This window comes from Fukomys damarensis, unplaced genomic scaffold (assembly GCF_012274545.1).
Source record: "Fukomys damarensis isolate Sample0158 unplaced genomic scaffold, DMR_v1.0_HiC HiC_scaffold_20, whole genome shotgun sequence".
In the NCBI taxonomy this organism is placed as follows: Eukaryota; Metazoa; Chordata; class Mammalia; order Rodentia; family Bathyergidae; genus Fukomys; species Fukomys damarensis.
In genome coordinates, this window is record NW_022900932.1 from 17798780 (window position 1) to 17816652 (window position 17873).

Sequence of the window (17873 nt, forward strand, 5' to 3'; positions counted from 1 at the left end):
TTGTTGTTTTTGTACATTTTATTTTTTTAAAGCCCAAGCCTTTTTACTTACCTAAATATTCCAATAGCCTAATCTTTCTCATTTAAGCAGGGCAAGCTGAGGCAGGATTGCAAGTTCAAGATTAGTCTATGCAACTTAGATTGTCTCAAAAAATTTAAAGGGGTAGAGGTATAGCTCAGTGGTAGAGCAACCCCAGGATTGAAAAACAAAAAAGCAAAAGCTGTCATTTGTAGCCTTTTTGTCACCATAACCTGTCCTGCATATTGTTGCTGTATTTGTGCCCTCTTCTGGCATAAAAAATTCTAATGGCTTCTCCTAGAAAGTAATCCAAGATTTAGTTACAAATTTGTTTTACTTTATAAGAAAACCTTCCTCTTTAAGAAAATCTTATTGTGCCAATGAACAAGCTTTGTTCGTTCCAGCTTCTGTACCTAGTGATTCTCAAACTTAGCTGAGTATAATCTCCTTTAAAATTTAAAAATAATTTCTGAGTCTTAGTCCTTAACATTAGTTTTTTTAAAAGAAAACCAGTTTGGATACATATGTACAAACATATATATATATATAACATACATATATATACATATATATATATACACACACACATACATATATATATATATATATACACACACACATACATACATATACATATATAGTATACATACATGTGCACTTTGCAGATGATTCTAGAATTGCAAATAGAGGTTCCTTGTTTGTATTTAATCTTCTTGCCTTAAATCTCCTTCTTTCTCTTTGCTAATTTTTACATTTTCTTCAAGATCTGGACCAAATGCTTTCTCTGAGCTCTCTAGCCTACTTTTCACCTTTTTCTATTTCAACATTTCCTGGTGCTGATTTCTGTGTGACTCCTCTGGTGCTGGAATACAGGTTGCTAATATTATCTCTTTTTATGTTTCTCTTTCCAAGTTAGATGATGATGGCTTCTATTTCTGCCTTCCTCATAGAACCAAGAATGATATACTAAATTAATATCTGTTTATCATTTTGTTAGTTTGAATTCCTTAATGTATCTCTTGCTGTGTAACTCTTATAGAACTGCAGTAATAATTGTTTATATAGAGAATGAATACAATTATCTCTCTTGAATTAACAAACTAGTTTTTTAGTATGCCACACTCAGGTTTGAAATTCAATTTTTATAGAGTAACTCCATTCTATTTTTCCATATTTTCTTTAAAAGATTTAAAGGACAAAATTTGGAGAGCCTGTATACTTAGCTTGCGTTTGTAATTAAACAGGATTTAATCAAAGATCTCAAGTCAGAGTTGAGTGGAAATATGGAAGAACTTATCCTTGCCCTTTTCATGCCTCCTACATATTATGATGCCTGGAGTTTACGGAATGCAATGCAGGTACTATGCCATTTATTATAAGTATTATATGCTATTTAATATGTAAATCCTACAAATTTGGTGATTCTGAATATGCAAGGAAAGTTTAAAGCAATATATTATTTTACATCTGAAATATAGAGCTTATCAGATCTAAAGGACACAAATATTGATGGAATATTGATTTAATTACTTTAAAATATTTTTATAATTAAATATAATTATATATAATTCTGTCTTTCTTCATATAGGGAGCAGGAACTCAGGAACGTGTATTGATTGAGATTTTGTGCACCAGAACAAATCAAGAAATCCGAGAAATTGTCAGATGTTATCAGTCAGAATTTGGACGAGATCTTGAGAAGGACATTCGGTCAGATACATCAGGGCATTTTGAACGTTTACTTGTGTCCATGTGCCAGGCAAGTATAGCATGAACGTTTTTGTGTTAGTGGAGGGAACCTATTTTATGCTAGTGAGTATTCTTAATTCCTTCTAATATTTAGCCAACTTGGAATATTGCCATCTTTAAAAGGGACAGCATAGAACCCAGTGTACAGATTTCTTTTGTAGTTAGTTACTGCTGGGATTTATCTATAAATCTGGCTTTTGTAAGGCACCAGAAATTTTCCCCTTAAGCTGGTGTGGTGGTGCCCACCTGTAATCCCCTCACTCAAGAGGCAGAGAAAGGAGAATAACTGCAAGTTTGAGGCCAGTCTAGGCTATGTAGTGAGTTCAAGGCCACCCTGAGCTACATAGCTAGACCACATCTTAAAAGAAACAGAAGAAAAAGAAATTAACCTCTTTTTTTTTTTGGAGACAGGGTCTCAGTACTTAGTTGAGACTGACCTGGAACTCACTATGTAGCCCAGGCTGGTCTCGAACTCACAGCGATCCTCCTGCCTCAGCTTCCGAGTGCTGGGATTACAGGCGTGCTCCACCACACCCTCTTTAAGGTTTTATTAACCTCTTTAAGGTTTAATTAACCTCTTTAAGGTTTTATGTATTTCTTGAAGAAAGACCAGTCAAATCCAATTTGAGATTCTGTGGCTGAGATAGGGATGAACCTTTTTTAAACTCAAAACGAGCCATACCTTTTCTAGATCGTGAGCAGAGGAGTAGCTTCCTAGGAAAATGGGAATGTTGTGTGTTTGAACCCAAAGGCAATAGTCTGGGAACGTTATCTTAGCATCTTTGGGTTCAGTTGCCCATGTAGAATATACCTCTCCATATTCCTTGTGCCAGGTATTTTCAGAAGGCAGTTTTCCACCTTCAAGAACTCTTCACATTTTGTTCGTCAAAGGATCACTGAGACTCTAGAGGGCAGGCTTGCCCTTTTATTTTGAGACAGTGTCTTACTGTGTAGTTCAGGATGTCCTGGAACTCATGCAATCCTCCTGTTAGAGATATGCACCACCATGTCCAGTTGAGGTCATTTTTATTTGTGTTCGTAATAAGTAGGATATACGTTATGATTATATTTGGATGAAGGAAAGGAAGTTTGTGAAACCATATTATATTTTCCCTCCCTAGACTTAAATTTCTTGAAAGCAGGGACCTTGTCTTCCCTGTATCCCTGCTCCTAGCATAGTGCCTGGCACCAAGCAAGTGTTCAGTGTCTTTGGTTGTCCCAGGGATATAACTCAGTGGTAAAGCACTAGCCTGACTGTGTTGCAGGTCCTGGGTTCAAATCCCATTACCACAAAAATATATACATAAAATAAGCTGTGTTACCAATGTCTTTGGTTTCATCAGTGAATACAAGTGGAACTCATTGACGTTCTTATTAATCTTAAATTCCAGCCAATAGAGAGTAGAGAGTTATAATTTTGTCATTTAGGTAATAGTTTATATCTCTAAGTAGACTTTTTTTTTTTGTAAACAAAAAGAACTCAGGACCTTGTGCTTGTGAGGCAGGACTGGGCACCACTGAGCTAAATCCCTGGCTCTCTGAGTTGACATTTTTATATAAACCTTTTCTTTTATTTAATTCTCAAAGCCCTGAAAGTCTTCATTTTAATGTAACCTCATTAAACCATAGTCAAATATTATAAAGCCAAAATTGACAGTATAATATAGGACTAGCTACGCTGTTACCATTTCTTTGGAAAGGAAAGATACACCGGACAAATGTTATGCAATAATCTTTAATAAATTATTTCTTTAAAACCTCAAGTAACTAGATGGGGGTTGCTTAATAGAGCTTCTTCTTCTTCCAATTCCTACTTCCTCTTTTGCAGGGAAATCGTGATGAGAACCAGAGTGTGAACCACCAGATGGCTCAGGAAGATGCCCAGCGCCTCTTTCAGGCCGGTGAGGGGAGACTTGGGACCGATGAGTCTTGTTTTAACATGATCCTCGCCACAAGAAGCTTTCCTCAGCTGAAAGCTACCATAGAGGCTTATTCCAGGGTACGAGCTTCTCTTCTGAAGATGTGATGTCTATTTTAAGATGTGAAAGTATTTAACCCTATAATTTTTCTTTGCAGATGGCTAATCGAGATTTGTTAAGCAGCGTCAGTCGTGAGTTTTCCGGCTATATTGAAAGTGGTTTGAAGACCATCTGTAAGAGACTTTTTTGTGTTTTTATTTTGTTTTTAAATTATTGGGGGCTTTGAATAGTTGTTCTCATTGAGTGATTGTAATCAATAGAGTGTCTGGAATCTGCTTGGGCAGAAGCTGATTTAATCTTATGTTTTTATGTGTAATTTCCCTTGAATTCTTGGTAGTGTGATAAAATAGAGCTGTTTGGAAATTACTTAGCCTTCATCTGTAGGCCTTTTCTGAGGACTGTGCAGGAAGATTTATCAAGTGTGATGTCTCCTTAAGATGAATAGGAAAGCTCTAAGAACTCTGATATCACCACAGTACATGATTTCGAGCCCTCAAAATACCTTTCAACTACTCAGATAAGACCATTTTTCCTTTTGAAATTAGAGCATGCAGATGCCTAATGAAATGGAAATTTTGTTCCCATGTACACTAATGGACTCCAGAGAATACTAGTATGCTAACACATTGGCATTAGCAATTGGTACTGCAAATAATATTGTAGTAATTGTAATTAAAGTAATAATGCACTGCTAGTACTTTTCTACCTTCTGCAGGAAGATACTTTGTTAAATGAATTTCAAAGAGATGTCGGATTTTTTAACATTATTTGGAAATTTTACTCAAATTTGTGTTTTTCTTTTAAGTTAGAATATATCTCATATCTTTCAACCAAATGATATAGAATTCAACATTTTGTTATTGTTCCTTTTAGTAAAATACCATGGGGACATACTTGCTACAGAATTTCACACTGTAAAGGGAGAATATATAAAGAATCTAAGTCAGTACATCTATAGAGAAAAAACAGGATTTATTTTCTAGAATTGAAGGCTGCCTGTCTGATGCAGCTAGAAACAAAGATACTGAGAAAAATCAAGTGGTTCGGGAGACATCTCCAGCTCTTCTCAGATTTCCAAGATGATTCTGTAGAGAATAAAAGCAGGCTAGATGTCATTTAAAAAAAAGCTGGAGGAGTGGGCTGGTTTGTCATGTCCCAACTCTGGTCTGAAGCCTCTTTGACTTGCAGTGCAGTGTGCCCTGAACCGTCCTGCCTTCTTTGCTGAGCGGCTCTACTATTCCATGAAAGGTGCTGGCACAGATGATTCCACCCTGGTCAGAATTGTGGTTTCTCGAAGTGAGGTGAGCCCAGGCAGCACTTTCTCTTTTTGTCTAGTCTTTCTTGAATTTGAATGTTCATTTCTTAAAAGTATCTTAGTTGGTTGCAAAACCCTTGGGAATGATGTTAAGAAGGCCCTCTGTCACTATGAAAGAGAGGGGAATAAAGCACAGAATTTACTTTCCTCATGCTGTGAGAGAGGCCTGCAACCCTGAAACATACCTCTGTCCCTGGGTGAAGACAACACCAAGTGATTCTCTTACTTGAAGAAAAGGTCTATGAAAGGCCGGGCGTGGTGGCGCACGTCTGTAATCCTACCACTCGGGAGGCTGAGGCAAGAGGATCACTGTGAGTTCGAGACCAGCCTGGGCTACATAGTGAGTTCCAGGTCAGTCTCAACTACATAGTGAGTCCCTGCCAAGAGAGGTGGGGGGGTCTATGGAGAATACTAGTTTATGAAAACTTGGGAGGTTTTAAAAATGTTAGTCATTTGATATTTCTCCCTCCCTTCCCTATTTTGATTATTAATATCTTATTTTTAAAGAACTATAATAAATTTTATTTTGACACTTTCTTCAACCTGTCATTTCTTACACAGATCGACCTTGTACAAATAAAACAGTTATTTACTCATATGTATCAAAAGACGCTGGGCACAATGATTGCAAGTGACACAAGTGGAGATTATCGAAGACTTCTTCTTGCCATTGTGGGTCAGTAGGAGGGAAGTTTTTTAAATGGATGAAGTCTTTCAAAGCAGCATGACCTGCATGCAGCAATATCAGCCATCACCTAACCGGAACAACTTAAGGACGGTCAGGGTTAATGTGCTTGGTTTGCACATGTTGTTATTGCCTTAATTCTAATGTTATTTTTTCTTATACATACAATCAGTGTAAAGCCATATCACAATGATGTAGTAATTTTGCAATATTTGTAATGCTTCATTCTCACTGCTTTGGTTCTAATCAGGATTTCAAGTTGAATAAAAATTAGTGATCTAATTCTGTATAATTATGAGCAGTTACGTTAAAAGGTTAACCATCACCTCTGTGTAGTTTTAAAAATGAGGAAATAGTATTTTTGAAAAGTGATACTGGTCTGGCTGATTTAAGAACATGACTGCCAATTCAGAAATATGATGGAGTGCTGCCAGCCTAGTGGCTTTGGGACTCCCAGTGCTTTGGGAGATCAAGGCAGGAAGACCATTAAGTTTGGCCCCAGCCTGGGCAACCCAGTGACTTAATGAGATCCTATCTGAAAATAAAATACGAAAACCAGGCTAAAGCTGTGCAGGCTGACACATGTCTGTAAATCAGCACCCTAGGAGGCTGAGGCAGAAGGATCGCGAGTTTGAGCTTAGCCTGGGCAACTTAGTGGTTTAGCAACACCCGGTCTCAAAAAAATTTTTAAAGGGGCTAGGGATGGCAGAAGAGAGCTGCTCACCTCCATAGCAGCCAGGAGGTGGAGAGAAGAGGTACATGGGACAAGAAATGCGCTCTTCCATGTCATAGCTGCAGTGACACAGCTCTACTAACTGGGCCCTGCCTCTGAATCCATGAGGCTTTTGGGACATGGTTTAGATATCCACCATAATATTCTGCCTCTTGCTCCCAAAAGGCTCATGTCCATCTCTGAGTTCCCAAATTCTTCACAGTTCCAAAGTCTCATTTGATACTCAAAGCAAACTCAGCTGTGAGCCCTGTAAAAATAAAAAAGTTAAATACTTCTAACATGCAGGGTAAGCATTCTCATTCTAAAAGGGGAGAAGGGAAGATTGCAAAGGAATTGAATCAGTAAGCAAGCTGTGGTAAAATGTGAGCTTCAAAGGGTGTGGTCAGCCCCGTCCCTGTGGCCTCTGGCTGGCTCCACTGGCTGCTGTAGTTTTCCTCAGATGTTTTACATTCCTGACATTTCCAACTTCCTAAGGTCACCACTGTGCCTTCAGCTTCATGTATCACCCTCAGGGACTCCTAGCAGGGACTGCAACCCTGTCACACCTTTACGCCTGGTCTTCCAGGCCTTCTGAAATCTGGGTAGAAGGCTTAATTACCCCATAACTCTTGCATTCTGCATGTCTGAAAAATTAGAACCACTTGGATGACACCAAGGTGTTCTGCTGGCTATAGCAGTAGCCTCTGGGCCCTGTGGACCATACCTGCACTGGTCTCTCAGTTCCTGGATTGCTGAATTTGGGATATATGTCCTTAGGCATCCCTGAATGAGCAGGGCTCCCAGGGATTCTCAAGCAAAATCTTTAAAAGAGCCCATACTTTTACACCTTTGAGTGTGTCAGGACTAAGGTCTGGCCTTTTCCTGAGATGACCTGAAGGCATCTTTCCTACTGTGCTGATGCAAAGTACTTGTCTTTTTTATGCTAATTTTTTTCTGCATCCACACTCCTTGGCCCTAACTTTACAGGTGCTTCCTTTCTGGCCAACCTGCACATTTTCCAAATTACAGTGCTGCCTTGGTTCACAAACTTAATTTGTTCTATGATTTTGGGAAAAATGGTCATGTTTGTGTTTGTGTGGGAAGGATGACTGAGGTCACATTTGTCACCTGTTGCAGAATTTGCAAACAAAATTTTGCCAGACAGTTATGTTTGCAAATCAAATTGTTTGGAAACAAAATCATTTGTGAACTGAAATACCACTGTATTTATCTCTGCTTTTTTGCTCCTGATTCTAATTGTAGATCTGACTAAAAGAGTCAGCAGTACTCATGCCACAACCTGGATGTTGGGCTGCCTTGAAATTCCCTCCACCACTTTAGTCCAGTACCTTTAAAATCAGCCTCACACCCACCAAGGTTTAGGACATGAACAAAGTGTAGACAAATTCTTTGCTGGAATGAAACAGGCATGTACTCTAGTCCAGTGTCCAATAGAGTACAGTAATATGTAAGTTCATGAACAGAAGGTTCAGCAAAATTTTTTATTCACAAGCTGCTTTGGGGGACAAATATGACTACAGCCATCTTTCCCATTCTGACACAGTGGCTCCTTCTAGTCGAGATTATGGTTGCAGACAAGCCTGTGCACACTTCCTGTGATGCTTTTTAGTACATATAGTACTACACAGTATATTATTCAGTCCAGCATGGCTCCAAAGAAAATGCAAAGCAAGCAGGATGGTAAAAAAGAAAGTGCTGAGCAGTAGTGAAGGTGATAACATACAGAGCAGTAATGAAGTTAAGAAAATGCAGAGCAAGAACGGTAAAGTTTCAAAGAAAATAAACACTGTATTAAAGAAAATTATAGAAAAGCGTGAGTATGGTATGCATGTGACTGATCTGGCCTTAGAGTACAAGATGGTGAAGTCACAACAGCTGGGGATTTAGCTCAGTGTTTCTACCAAGCACAAGGTCCTGAGTTCAATCCCTAGTACAAAAACAAAAAAAGCCTTGCAACAATTTTGAAGAATAAATATGCCATCAAGGGAGCTGATGTGGCAAAAAGGATAATGATGTTAACCAAGTGCTGGAAGAAGTGGAAAAACTTTTGTTAGTGTGGTTGAATGAGAAATAGCTGGCAGGTGATAGCATTACTGAAGCTGTGATCTTTGAAAAAGGCAGGAAATTGCACAGTGACTTACTGCAAGAAAACCCCTCTGCAACTGCAACAAGTGATGAGTTCAAGCCAGTAGAGTGTGGTTGTTAAATTCCACAAGAGAAGTGGCATCTACAATATGGTAAGATACGGTGAGACTTCCAGTTCTGATAAGGCAGCTGGAGAAGTCTGTAAGAAAGAATTCAGTTGTTCGTACAGGCAGAAGGATACGTTGCTTAATAAGTGTTCAGCCATGGGCTGGGGATTTAGTTCAGTGGTTCCGGCACCTGCGTCACAAGCACAAGGACCCGAGTTCGATCCCTGGTACAAAAAAAAAGTGTCCAGTGATGATGTCATAGGGCTCTTCTGGAAGAAGATGCTGAACAGAACCTATGTCATGTAAGAGGAGAAGGCACTGCCAAGGCTCAGCCCATGAAGGAGAGATTGGCTCTTCTGCTGTGCCAGTGCTGATCTGAAGATTAAACTGCTACTGGTTTACCATTCCCAGACCCCTCATGCATTCAAAGAACTGAATGTGAACAAGGCCAGACTACCTGTCATGTAGAGAGCCAATGCAAAAGCTTGAGTCACAAGACAATGTTCATGGAATGGGTGCATCAGGTGTTTGCGTCCACTGTTAAGAAATATCTTTCTGACAGCCAGCTGCCTGAAAGGTGCCTTCTTGTGATGGATAATGCCCTGGTACACCCTCTAGCTTTGGTGGATAATATGTTTTTGGGGTTTTGTTTTGTTTTGTTGTTTTTTTTCAGTACTGGGGATTGAACTCAGGACCCTGGGCTTGTAAGGCAGGCACGATGCCACTGAGCTAATCCCCAGCCCGTGATGGTTGATATGGATGCTGAGTATGACTTCATAAAGATCAAGTTCCTCCCCACCGACACAATACCTTTTCCGCAGCCCATGGAGCAGCAAGTGATCTGCAACTCAAGAAGCTGTGCACAAAGGTGCTCTTCACCCAGTGTTTTAATATCACTGAAGAGACATCATTGACTAAAAGAGTTCTGGAAGAAGCATTTCAACATCCTCCACTGTATCAACTTCATTGACAAAGCCTGGGAAGATGTCACATACTAGACCTTAAACTCAGCCTGGAAGAAACTGTGGCCAGAATTTGTCACTGAACATGACTTTGAAGGGTAGTAGAGAAGATTGTATCCATGGGCAAGCGTATGGGTCTGGCCAGGCATGGTGGCGCATGCCTATAATCCCAGCACTCAGGAGGCTGAGACAGGAGGATTGCTGTGAGTTCGAGACCAGCCTGGGCTACATAGTGAGTTCCAGGTGAGTCTCAACTACATAGTGAGACCCTGTCTCAAAAAACAAAACAACAGGGGCCGGGGATTTAGCTCAGCAGTTCGGTGGCCTGCCTTGCAAGCGCAAGGACCCTAGTTCAACCCCCAGTACCAAAAAAAAGAAGGAGACAGGGAAAAAACAAAACAACAACAAAAATACATGTGCTTCAGAATGGATTAATATTTACATTGAACCTTATAGGAAAATTTGATTCAATTCCTGACCAAAATCAATTTTCGGGGCTGGATTTAGATTTAGCTCAGTGACTGCACCTGCCTCTCAAGCGCAAGGTCCTGAGTTCAATCCCCAATACAAAAAAAAAAAAAAAAACCCTCAAAATCAGTTTGCAGCCAAGTTTGTGGTGGTCAGAACAGATTAATATTATTTACATTGAACCTTATGGGCAAATTTGATTCAGTTCCCAACCAGTTTGGTTCACAATCAGAATCAGGATAAATTAAGTTTGTGAACAAAAATTATCAATGTACTTGCTCCTATCTAAAACTTCATGGGCCTGGACTTTACGATCTGCATTCTTAACAGCTGCAACTAGAAGTACCCATCATGCTCAGCTTATAGCATTATAGAGCTTCTGTAGCTGCCGTCTGCAAACCTTTCCACACATTCCTTCAAATCACCTCCAAAGGCTTCTAAACTATACGACCAGGTGAAGCAACAGCACCGACTCTAATTCCCTGGTACAAGTTTTCTGTATCAGTCATTTTCCCATCAGAGTCAAAATACTCCACACCTGCAACTTAAAGGAGAGGTTTAATTGGCTCGCTGTTTTCGTGGGATTCTGTGCATGGTTGGTTAGCTCAGAGGAAGAAACAACATGGTGGAAGGGCCTGGCAGAGGACAGCTGCTCACCCCATGGCAGCAAGGAAGCAGAGAGCAATGGAGGAGATAGGGACAGGAAATAAACTCTTTCACGTCTTGACCCCCGTGATCCACCTCTTCCCACCAGGCTCCACTCCACACACACAAGACTCTGAAGGATAGTTTCGCTGCACTAAAAATTGAGGGGAAGAAGAGTGAATATCAATTATAATTCAACAAGCATTTTTTTGAGACAAGGTCTCACTATGTTGCTTTATTACCTATAATACTCCAACCCCAAAAAACTAAAACAAAAGCTCACTAATTCTATAATTTTCATGTTTATTAGTGTAAATAAAAATGATTTTTAAATTTGGCTCTGGTAACTCCGAGCTTAAGCAAGAAGTTTCTTTCCCATGGAGAGTTGTGCGCATGTGTGCATTTTAGTGATTTATTTTCAAATAATTAAAATGCGTAGCACTGGAAAACAGTGTAAGGAACCCTGTCGTCCCCCTTTATTCAAATTTCCAAATAACTAACAGGTTATTGCATTTGTTCACTGTATATGGGTGTGCGTGTGACCTGCGATATTCAGTCTTTTTCTGGACCTTTTGAGGGTCAAGAAAGTAAACCACAGACATGATGTCTCATCACTCTTAGACACTGCTGTGTTTGATTTAAACAAGGGCACTTCTGTGTAACAGTAAACAACCTTCTGCTTGAGGTCAACATTGGTATCACACTGCCATCACATCCATGGCACCCATCCATATTTTGTCTGCTGTCTCCGCAAGTTCTTTTTCCTTTCTGATTTCAAGGGCTACACAGCAATGCACGCTATATTTGGTTGTCGCGAATCTTCAGACTCCTTTAATCTGGATCAGTTACCAGCCTGTCAGGTGTTTGACAGTTTTAAAGAGCACAGGCCTTGGGCTGAGGATGTAGCTCCGTGGTGGAGAGCTCGGGTAGCATGCAGAACCTCCCCTCCCCTCCCTGCACTGAGGTGGGGAGATCTTAGATTCTGGAAAATAGAACAAGATGCTTTGTCTCACTGCATCTCACCAAGAAGCCCACAATAGACTCCTCCCCACATGGATGATGTTAATCTTTATCACCCGATTGTGCTGATTTCTTCACTCTTTCCCCTCTGTACTTGGTAAGTATTCCTTGGGGGAGCATTACAGACTCTTGCCAATATTCTATACCTTATCAAACCTCCACTCACCAACTTTAGCATCCATTTAACTCTTGCTTGACTCCCCTATGGTATTATGGTCATGCCTGGCCTAAACAGGACAAAGCCAACAGGCTGCTTTCAGCAGACAACAGCAGCTTCTCAGTAAATAGGACAAATGGATTCAAAATGAAGTCTACAATCCTGCTGGTGCTGAGAAGTCCAGTGATTGTGCAGACCGTCCTTGGACTCAATCATAAACTTTTCACCCCAGATTCCTTAGCCCCTTCAATACCTATATAAGCCTAACTCCTCTCCCAGTTAGTTGCTAATATTTTTCTCCTAGTGTTTGCCCATCCACTCACGGATGAAATCTCTCCCAGATAACTGTTGCTATCGCTCTCTCTCCCAGTGTCAGCCCATCCACAGAGGGATGTGATAAACTTGCCTTTTCCCTGCTAGCTGCTAGAATTTCCTGATTTTAGTCCCTGGTCACTGGAATAAACTTTTCTTTTTCTCACAATAAAAAAGCCTACTTTTTTAACAAGTAGATTCATGTGTGCCATCCATAACAATTACCAAATAGTAATTCTCAGTCATTCCCTCTGCACTCCTGGGTTGGCATTCTGCTGAAAGAGCTTTTTTGTATTCAATCAATGTGACCTTGCATATTCTTACTTCATTCTGTGGGTTGTAGCACATTCTTATCATTGTTTTGCTGCTGAAATCATCTCTAATTTGGCCAGTGGAAATTGTCTTAAACTGGTTTTCACACTCCAACATTTAAAAATCATATATATATACACACACATATAATAAAATCACAAATATATGTATATATGTCATGTGCAATATATTATATACCATATAAAATATATAATTAATATGTAATTAATATATAAAATATTTAAAATCATGTGTGATTATATGTGTATGGAGAGAGAGAGAGAGCGCTAAGATTCCATCCCTGTTGTATGTGTCTGTTCATTAATTTTAAGTGAATATACTGCAGTTTACAGGCTCTTGGGTTGTTTCCAGGTCATTGTTATGTTTTGCTTTTCTAACACTTTAAAGATTGAATTTCAATTGTATTAAACATTTGCATTAGTATCTCGTAGCTCGTCTGTTTATTGTACAAATATTGAGCACCTAGAAGAGGCATCATTTTGCACTGTCCCCAACAATGCAAGGCTTACTTTTTTTTTTGGTACCGGGTATATACCGGAACTCTTTGGGCAGGCGGCAGAACCACTGAGCTAAATCCCCAGCCCGCAAGGCTTACTTTTAAAAGTCTTTTATCTGCCCTTTTTGTTTTTGCTTTTTGAGACAGGGCCTTGTTCTGAAGTTCAGATTGGCCTTGAACTCAGAGCGAGCTTCCTGTCTCAACTCTGAGCGCTGGAGTTGCAGATGTGCACTATGATACCCTGGTGATTTTTCAAAGGGAAAACCTACATGACCTGTAATAGCAGGTTTTTGGGAGGCTGAGGCAGCGCGATCTCAAATTCGAGCCCAAGTTGGGCAATTTAACGAGACCCTGTTCCCCCCGCCCAAAAAAGGCTGGGGATATAGAAAGATGATAATAATGAAATGATCAGTTTTTGTTGGTTTTTAAAGAAAGAAAGGCCTCGCTATATCATTGCCCTGGCAAACCTCAAACTCCTGACTTTCAGCAATCCTTCTGCCTTAACCTCCCAACGCACACCACTTAATCTCTTTTCCAATCAGTTTATTAAAGGCTTTTTACTTTAAATAAGTTCCTTTTGGTTCTTCATCTATTTATGGAGGTATAATAAAAGAGTCTAGAAAGCAAAATGGAAAAGTGAAACAACGTGCACTTAACCCAAATTTTTGCAACGCTTAAGTAACAAGAAGCAGGTAAAACGGCAAAGGGTAGGAAAGGTTGAGGCGCTAGCGCATACGTACATCCACTTTCCGCGCTGAAAATATCGCGAGTCTTGAAATAAATTGTGGCAAGTATAGAAAGTAAGTTCTCGCGAGAGTGGTTGCTACAGTTACGGAAACGCGTGCGGCTGCCACAGGTAAGATAGTTACTCAAAAACTCTCTTCTTTCCTAATGCGGCCACACTAAACCCTGTCACCCCAACTTTCTGCTTCCCCAGTTCAGGCCAAGTTGAAAAATCGGTGCAAGTCAATACTCTGATTCCAGTAGGCGCCCGCCCTTTCGCCCATCCAAGCCCCGATCGCCCGAACACCCACTTTCGAGCTTTGCCTGAAACCTCTCCAGTCACGTCGCCTCCTTCGTCTAACCTGTTTCTAATTGCACTCTTCCCTTGCTGCTGCTTCCGAGCAAATGACCAGACTTGCGTGCTGTCAGCTGCGGCAAGAGCCAGATCTACCTGATCTGACCAAAATTAGTCTCATTTCTTGCCTTTATTATTCAGATACTCCTCAAACGCGTCTGTAGGGCAAGGCCTGGGGCCAGGTATTCCTGGTCCTTAAATGCAAATAAAGACTTGTGCCTGTGATTTAGCTCAGTGGTTCCGGGGCGCGTCTCGCAAGTGCAAGGGCCCGAGTTCGATACCCGGTACAAAAAAAAAAGAAAAAAAAGAAACTCTGGGGTACATCAGTACATCGCCGTTTGCCCAGAGTCACAAAGTTATTAGTTAGAAAAGGTCTTTTAAATCTCCCATGCTGGGGCTGCACCTGGTAGGGCACTTGCCTGGCGTGTACTAGGCTCTGGATTGATCCCTAGCGCCGCGAAAAATAAAATAAACCCCCAGGCCTCATAAACACAACAGCTTGTGGTAATCTTCACAAGAGAAGTGTAAAATTCATAGGAAAGGCAAATGGGAAGACTCAAGGACTAGAAAGCATTTGAGCAAAATGAATAGGATTTGCCTAGTGGAGCTGCAGCGGAGAGAAAGAGAAGGGTAGTTACAGGAAGAACAAAAGAAGCAAAGTTATAAGCATGACTAAGTGTCTGCAGTCTGAAAAACACTAAGTCACAGCATAGGACTGGGTTGGTGAAACTAGAGGGTTTGGGTGTAATACCAAGTTTGACTTCATTTGGCAAGGAGGGAGAATAGGGCAGGTCCATGATGAAATCTGTGCTTTATCTGCTTATCTCATAAATCACATTTTCTCCATATTTCTTTTCACACTGTGATCCAAGCATACCAAGCCATGTGACCTACTTCTGGTGGGTTTTTTTGTTTTGTTTTGTTTTGTTTTTTTTTGACTTCTGAATCTCTTACAGTTTTTCTTTCTGCCTGGTACAGCTTTCATTTTAGTCTTTATTTTTTGAGCTCCAGGTCACCTCCTACAAGAACGTTTCCCGACATGCACACCCGCATACCTATTGGCAAATCCAGTCGGTCTCAGCTTTAGCACTTCCTTACTATATGACCAATAGTAGGATAAAAACCTTGTGGCAACCTCGTAATCCTAGTGCTGAGGGAGGCTGAAGCAGGAGGACTGCAAGTTCAAGTCCCATTGGGACAACTTAGTGAGACCCTGGCTCAAAATTTAAAAATTTGAAAGGGTTGGAGATGCAGCTCAGTGCCAAGGCTCTGGGTTCAGTCCCAAATACTGCAAAAAGAGAACAATCTTGTCTGAAGGTCAGTTTCCTTTTCCCTAAAATTGAGGCTCAAGAGTTGCTTGGAAGAGTGGACACATACAAGATAACATATATAAGCCCTTGGTACACTGGTGTGATAGTAAACCATTGTCCAAAGTCAATTCCTGGGGCTGAGAATGTTGCTCAGTAGAACACTTGCCTAGCAGACTCAGGGTTCTGAGTGCAAACCTAACACTGAAAAAAAAAAAAATGGAAAAAATTCCCTATCCATTCTTCCCACCGATTTGGTTCCCACTTTCTTGTTCCTCATCTTTCTTTCTTTTCTTTTTCTTATTTTTTTGGAACCGGGGATCAAACTCAGGACCTCGCTCTTGCAAGGCAGGTGGTGAAACCACTGAGCTAAGTCCCCAGCCCATTCATCTTTCAAAGTATCCATCACACAGATTATAACTCTGTATAAATAAATATAAATGTGGATATATATATATACATATATACATATATGTGTATATATACACATATATACATTATGACTTATATGTCTTTTCCCCTCATTAGATTTTTAATTCCTTGAGGTTTAGGAACTTATGTTTTACCTTTCATATCCTCAGCACCTATCACTATGCTTCGCTTAATAAAAACTTAATAGAACATTAATGATTTTAATGAAAGTGGGATGAGTGGAATCAGGAGACCAGTTCAGAGGCGTTTGTTACAGTCTAGCAGAAGGGCAATGGAGGCCCAGTTCATGTGGTACTACAGTATTTGGTGGCAAGGAGGGGAATGGTACAAAAGGTTTTTCAAGTGTACACTTACTGAAGAAATTCTCAGTGCCACTTGGGCTGCAAAGAGCCTGAAGACATGGTGTTGAACAAATGATGTGAGCTGTAGGAAGAGACAGGTATGCATTATTAAATATGAAGGCGTAGGGGCTGTATTCTTTTTTTAGGAGGGGGTATCGGGAATCAAACTCGGGTCCCTGCACTTGCAAAGCAAGCACTGGAACCACGGAGCTGAATCCCCGACCCTGTATTCTTTTTTGTATCACTAGTCCTAGATAGATTTAGCTCAATATGTCTTCAGTTTGAATTGTGTAGATAAGTTCTACTTTATATTGAGTTAGAAAACATGATGTTTTGTAAAAAAAAAAAATTATTTTTGACTTGAGTCTTTTTTTTTTTTTTTTTTTTTGCAGTACCAGAGATTGAACTTAGGACCTGGCACTTTCACAGTGCCACTGAGCTAGAGCTACATCCCCAGCCCCTGAACTTGAGTCTTAGTATTGAAAAATAATTAGAAAGGGCCGGGGATGTAGCTCAGTAGTTCTGCCACCTGCCTCGCAAGCACAAGGACCCAAGTTCAAAAAGGGCCAAGGATTTAGCTCAGTGGTTCCACTGCCTGCCATGCAAGCGGAAGGACCCAAGTTCAATTCCTGGTACCAAAAAAAAAAAAAAAAAGAATGAAAGCAAAAATGAAAAATAATTACAAAATACATCTGACAAGAGACATGCTGAGACCTTTTCCAACCAACTGTCATGTTATGTATCTCTTTCTTTGCTCTCAATATTTTTGTCAAACTGATAAAATTATTTTGTTTTGTTTTTGAGATGAGGCTTTTTTGTGTGTGTTGCCAAGACTGTCTTCAGATTTGCAGTCCTCCTGCCTCAGTATCCTAAGTAGCTAGCTGTGCCACTGCCTGGCTCTCGGATTTGCAAACTGAAAAAGAGTGACCAGAAAGCATTGTGAAGGATGTGGGAGGTAGGAGGTGGTGAGACGGTGCTCCTCCTGCTGTCTCTCCTGTGATAATTTGCACTCCATAGATTAGTTACATTTAACAGATAAAAGAATCTTTTTAGCACCAACCAATGGAGTCATACTTGTGACCAGTTCCCTAAAGCACTGCCTGTCCAGCAACAGGGTACAAAATAATACTGGATGACAGCATGTCCTTAGTCCTACGGTTGGTTCTGCTGCAATATGGGTACTTATGCAGCTATGCTACATGAGGGGACATGTTCATCTACTCTCTTTACAGAAACCAAAGAAGACCAGAGGCACTCTGCCCAACAGCTGCGATGGAACAGGTGCCATCCGTAGGCAGAGTGGTGCAGATCACTGTGACAGATGGATATGATTTGGTAAAATTATTTCTGGAAATCCACAGTGTCCCTGGTTCAAAAGCATCAGGGGAGGAATGGAGTTTTGCATTATTTCCAACCTCTAAACCTTCTGATTTAGCCATTTCCTTCTCCGTATACCTACTGTCGGACTGTGGCCAACAAGTCACATTACTGTCTGACTAAAATACCTGGCAATTTGAATACTACATTTAACAGGGGTGAAACAAGAAGTAGTTTTAGTTTTCTTAGAGAGAAGTTCATAATTTCTTTTTTCTCCTTTTTGCCTGAGAAGGATTTAAGTTCTCCCAGAGTTTATCTTGTGATTCATTTAGGA

General features: G+C 40.4%; 2 protein-coding genes across 14 annotated transcripts in view; both read left to right on the forward strand.

The window, feature by feature from the left end:
• Anxa7 (annexin A7) overlaps positions 1-7479 on the forward strand; it is a 30149-nt gene extending 22670 nt beyond the window's left edge. For 2 of the 5 annotated variants that reach the window (XM_010606940.3, XM_033766542.1), the window contains 6 exons: positions 1263-1376; positions 1607-1777; positions 3596-3766; positions 3844-3919; positions 4935-5047; positions 5623-7479. In XM_010606940.3, coding sequence (XP_010605242.1) covers positions 1263-1376; positions 1607-1777; positions 3596-3766; positions 3844-3919; positions 4935-5047; positions 5623-5745 — 768 coding nt within the window. In that variant the 3' untranslated portion in view covers positions 5746-7479. The remainder of the gene's footprint in view (positions 1-1262; positions 1377-1606; positions 1778-3595; positions 3767-3843; positions 3920-4934; positions 5048-5622) is intronic. The other 3 variants (XM_010606917.3, XM_010606922.3, XM_010606930.3) reach the window with 3 other exon arrangements.
• A 6395-nt stretch (positions 7480-13874) lies between these two features.
• Positions 13875-17873, forward strand: part of Cfap70 (cilia and flagella associated protein 70) — a 59377-nt gene continuing 55378 nt past the window's right edge. For 6 of the 9 annotated variants that reach the window (XM_010606838.2, XM_010606857.2, XM_010606872.2 and 3 more), the window contains exons 1-2: positions 13875-13920; positions 17455-17557. In XM_010606838.2, the coding sequence (XP_010605140.1) occupies positions 17495-17557 (63 nt within the window). In that variant the 5' untranslated portion in view covers positions 13875-13920; positions 17455-17494. Of the gene's footprint in view, positions 13921-17454; positions 17558-17873 lie in introns of those variants that run through there. The other 3 variants (XM_010606847.2, XM_010606908.2, XM_010606891.2) reach the window with 3 other exon arrangements.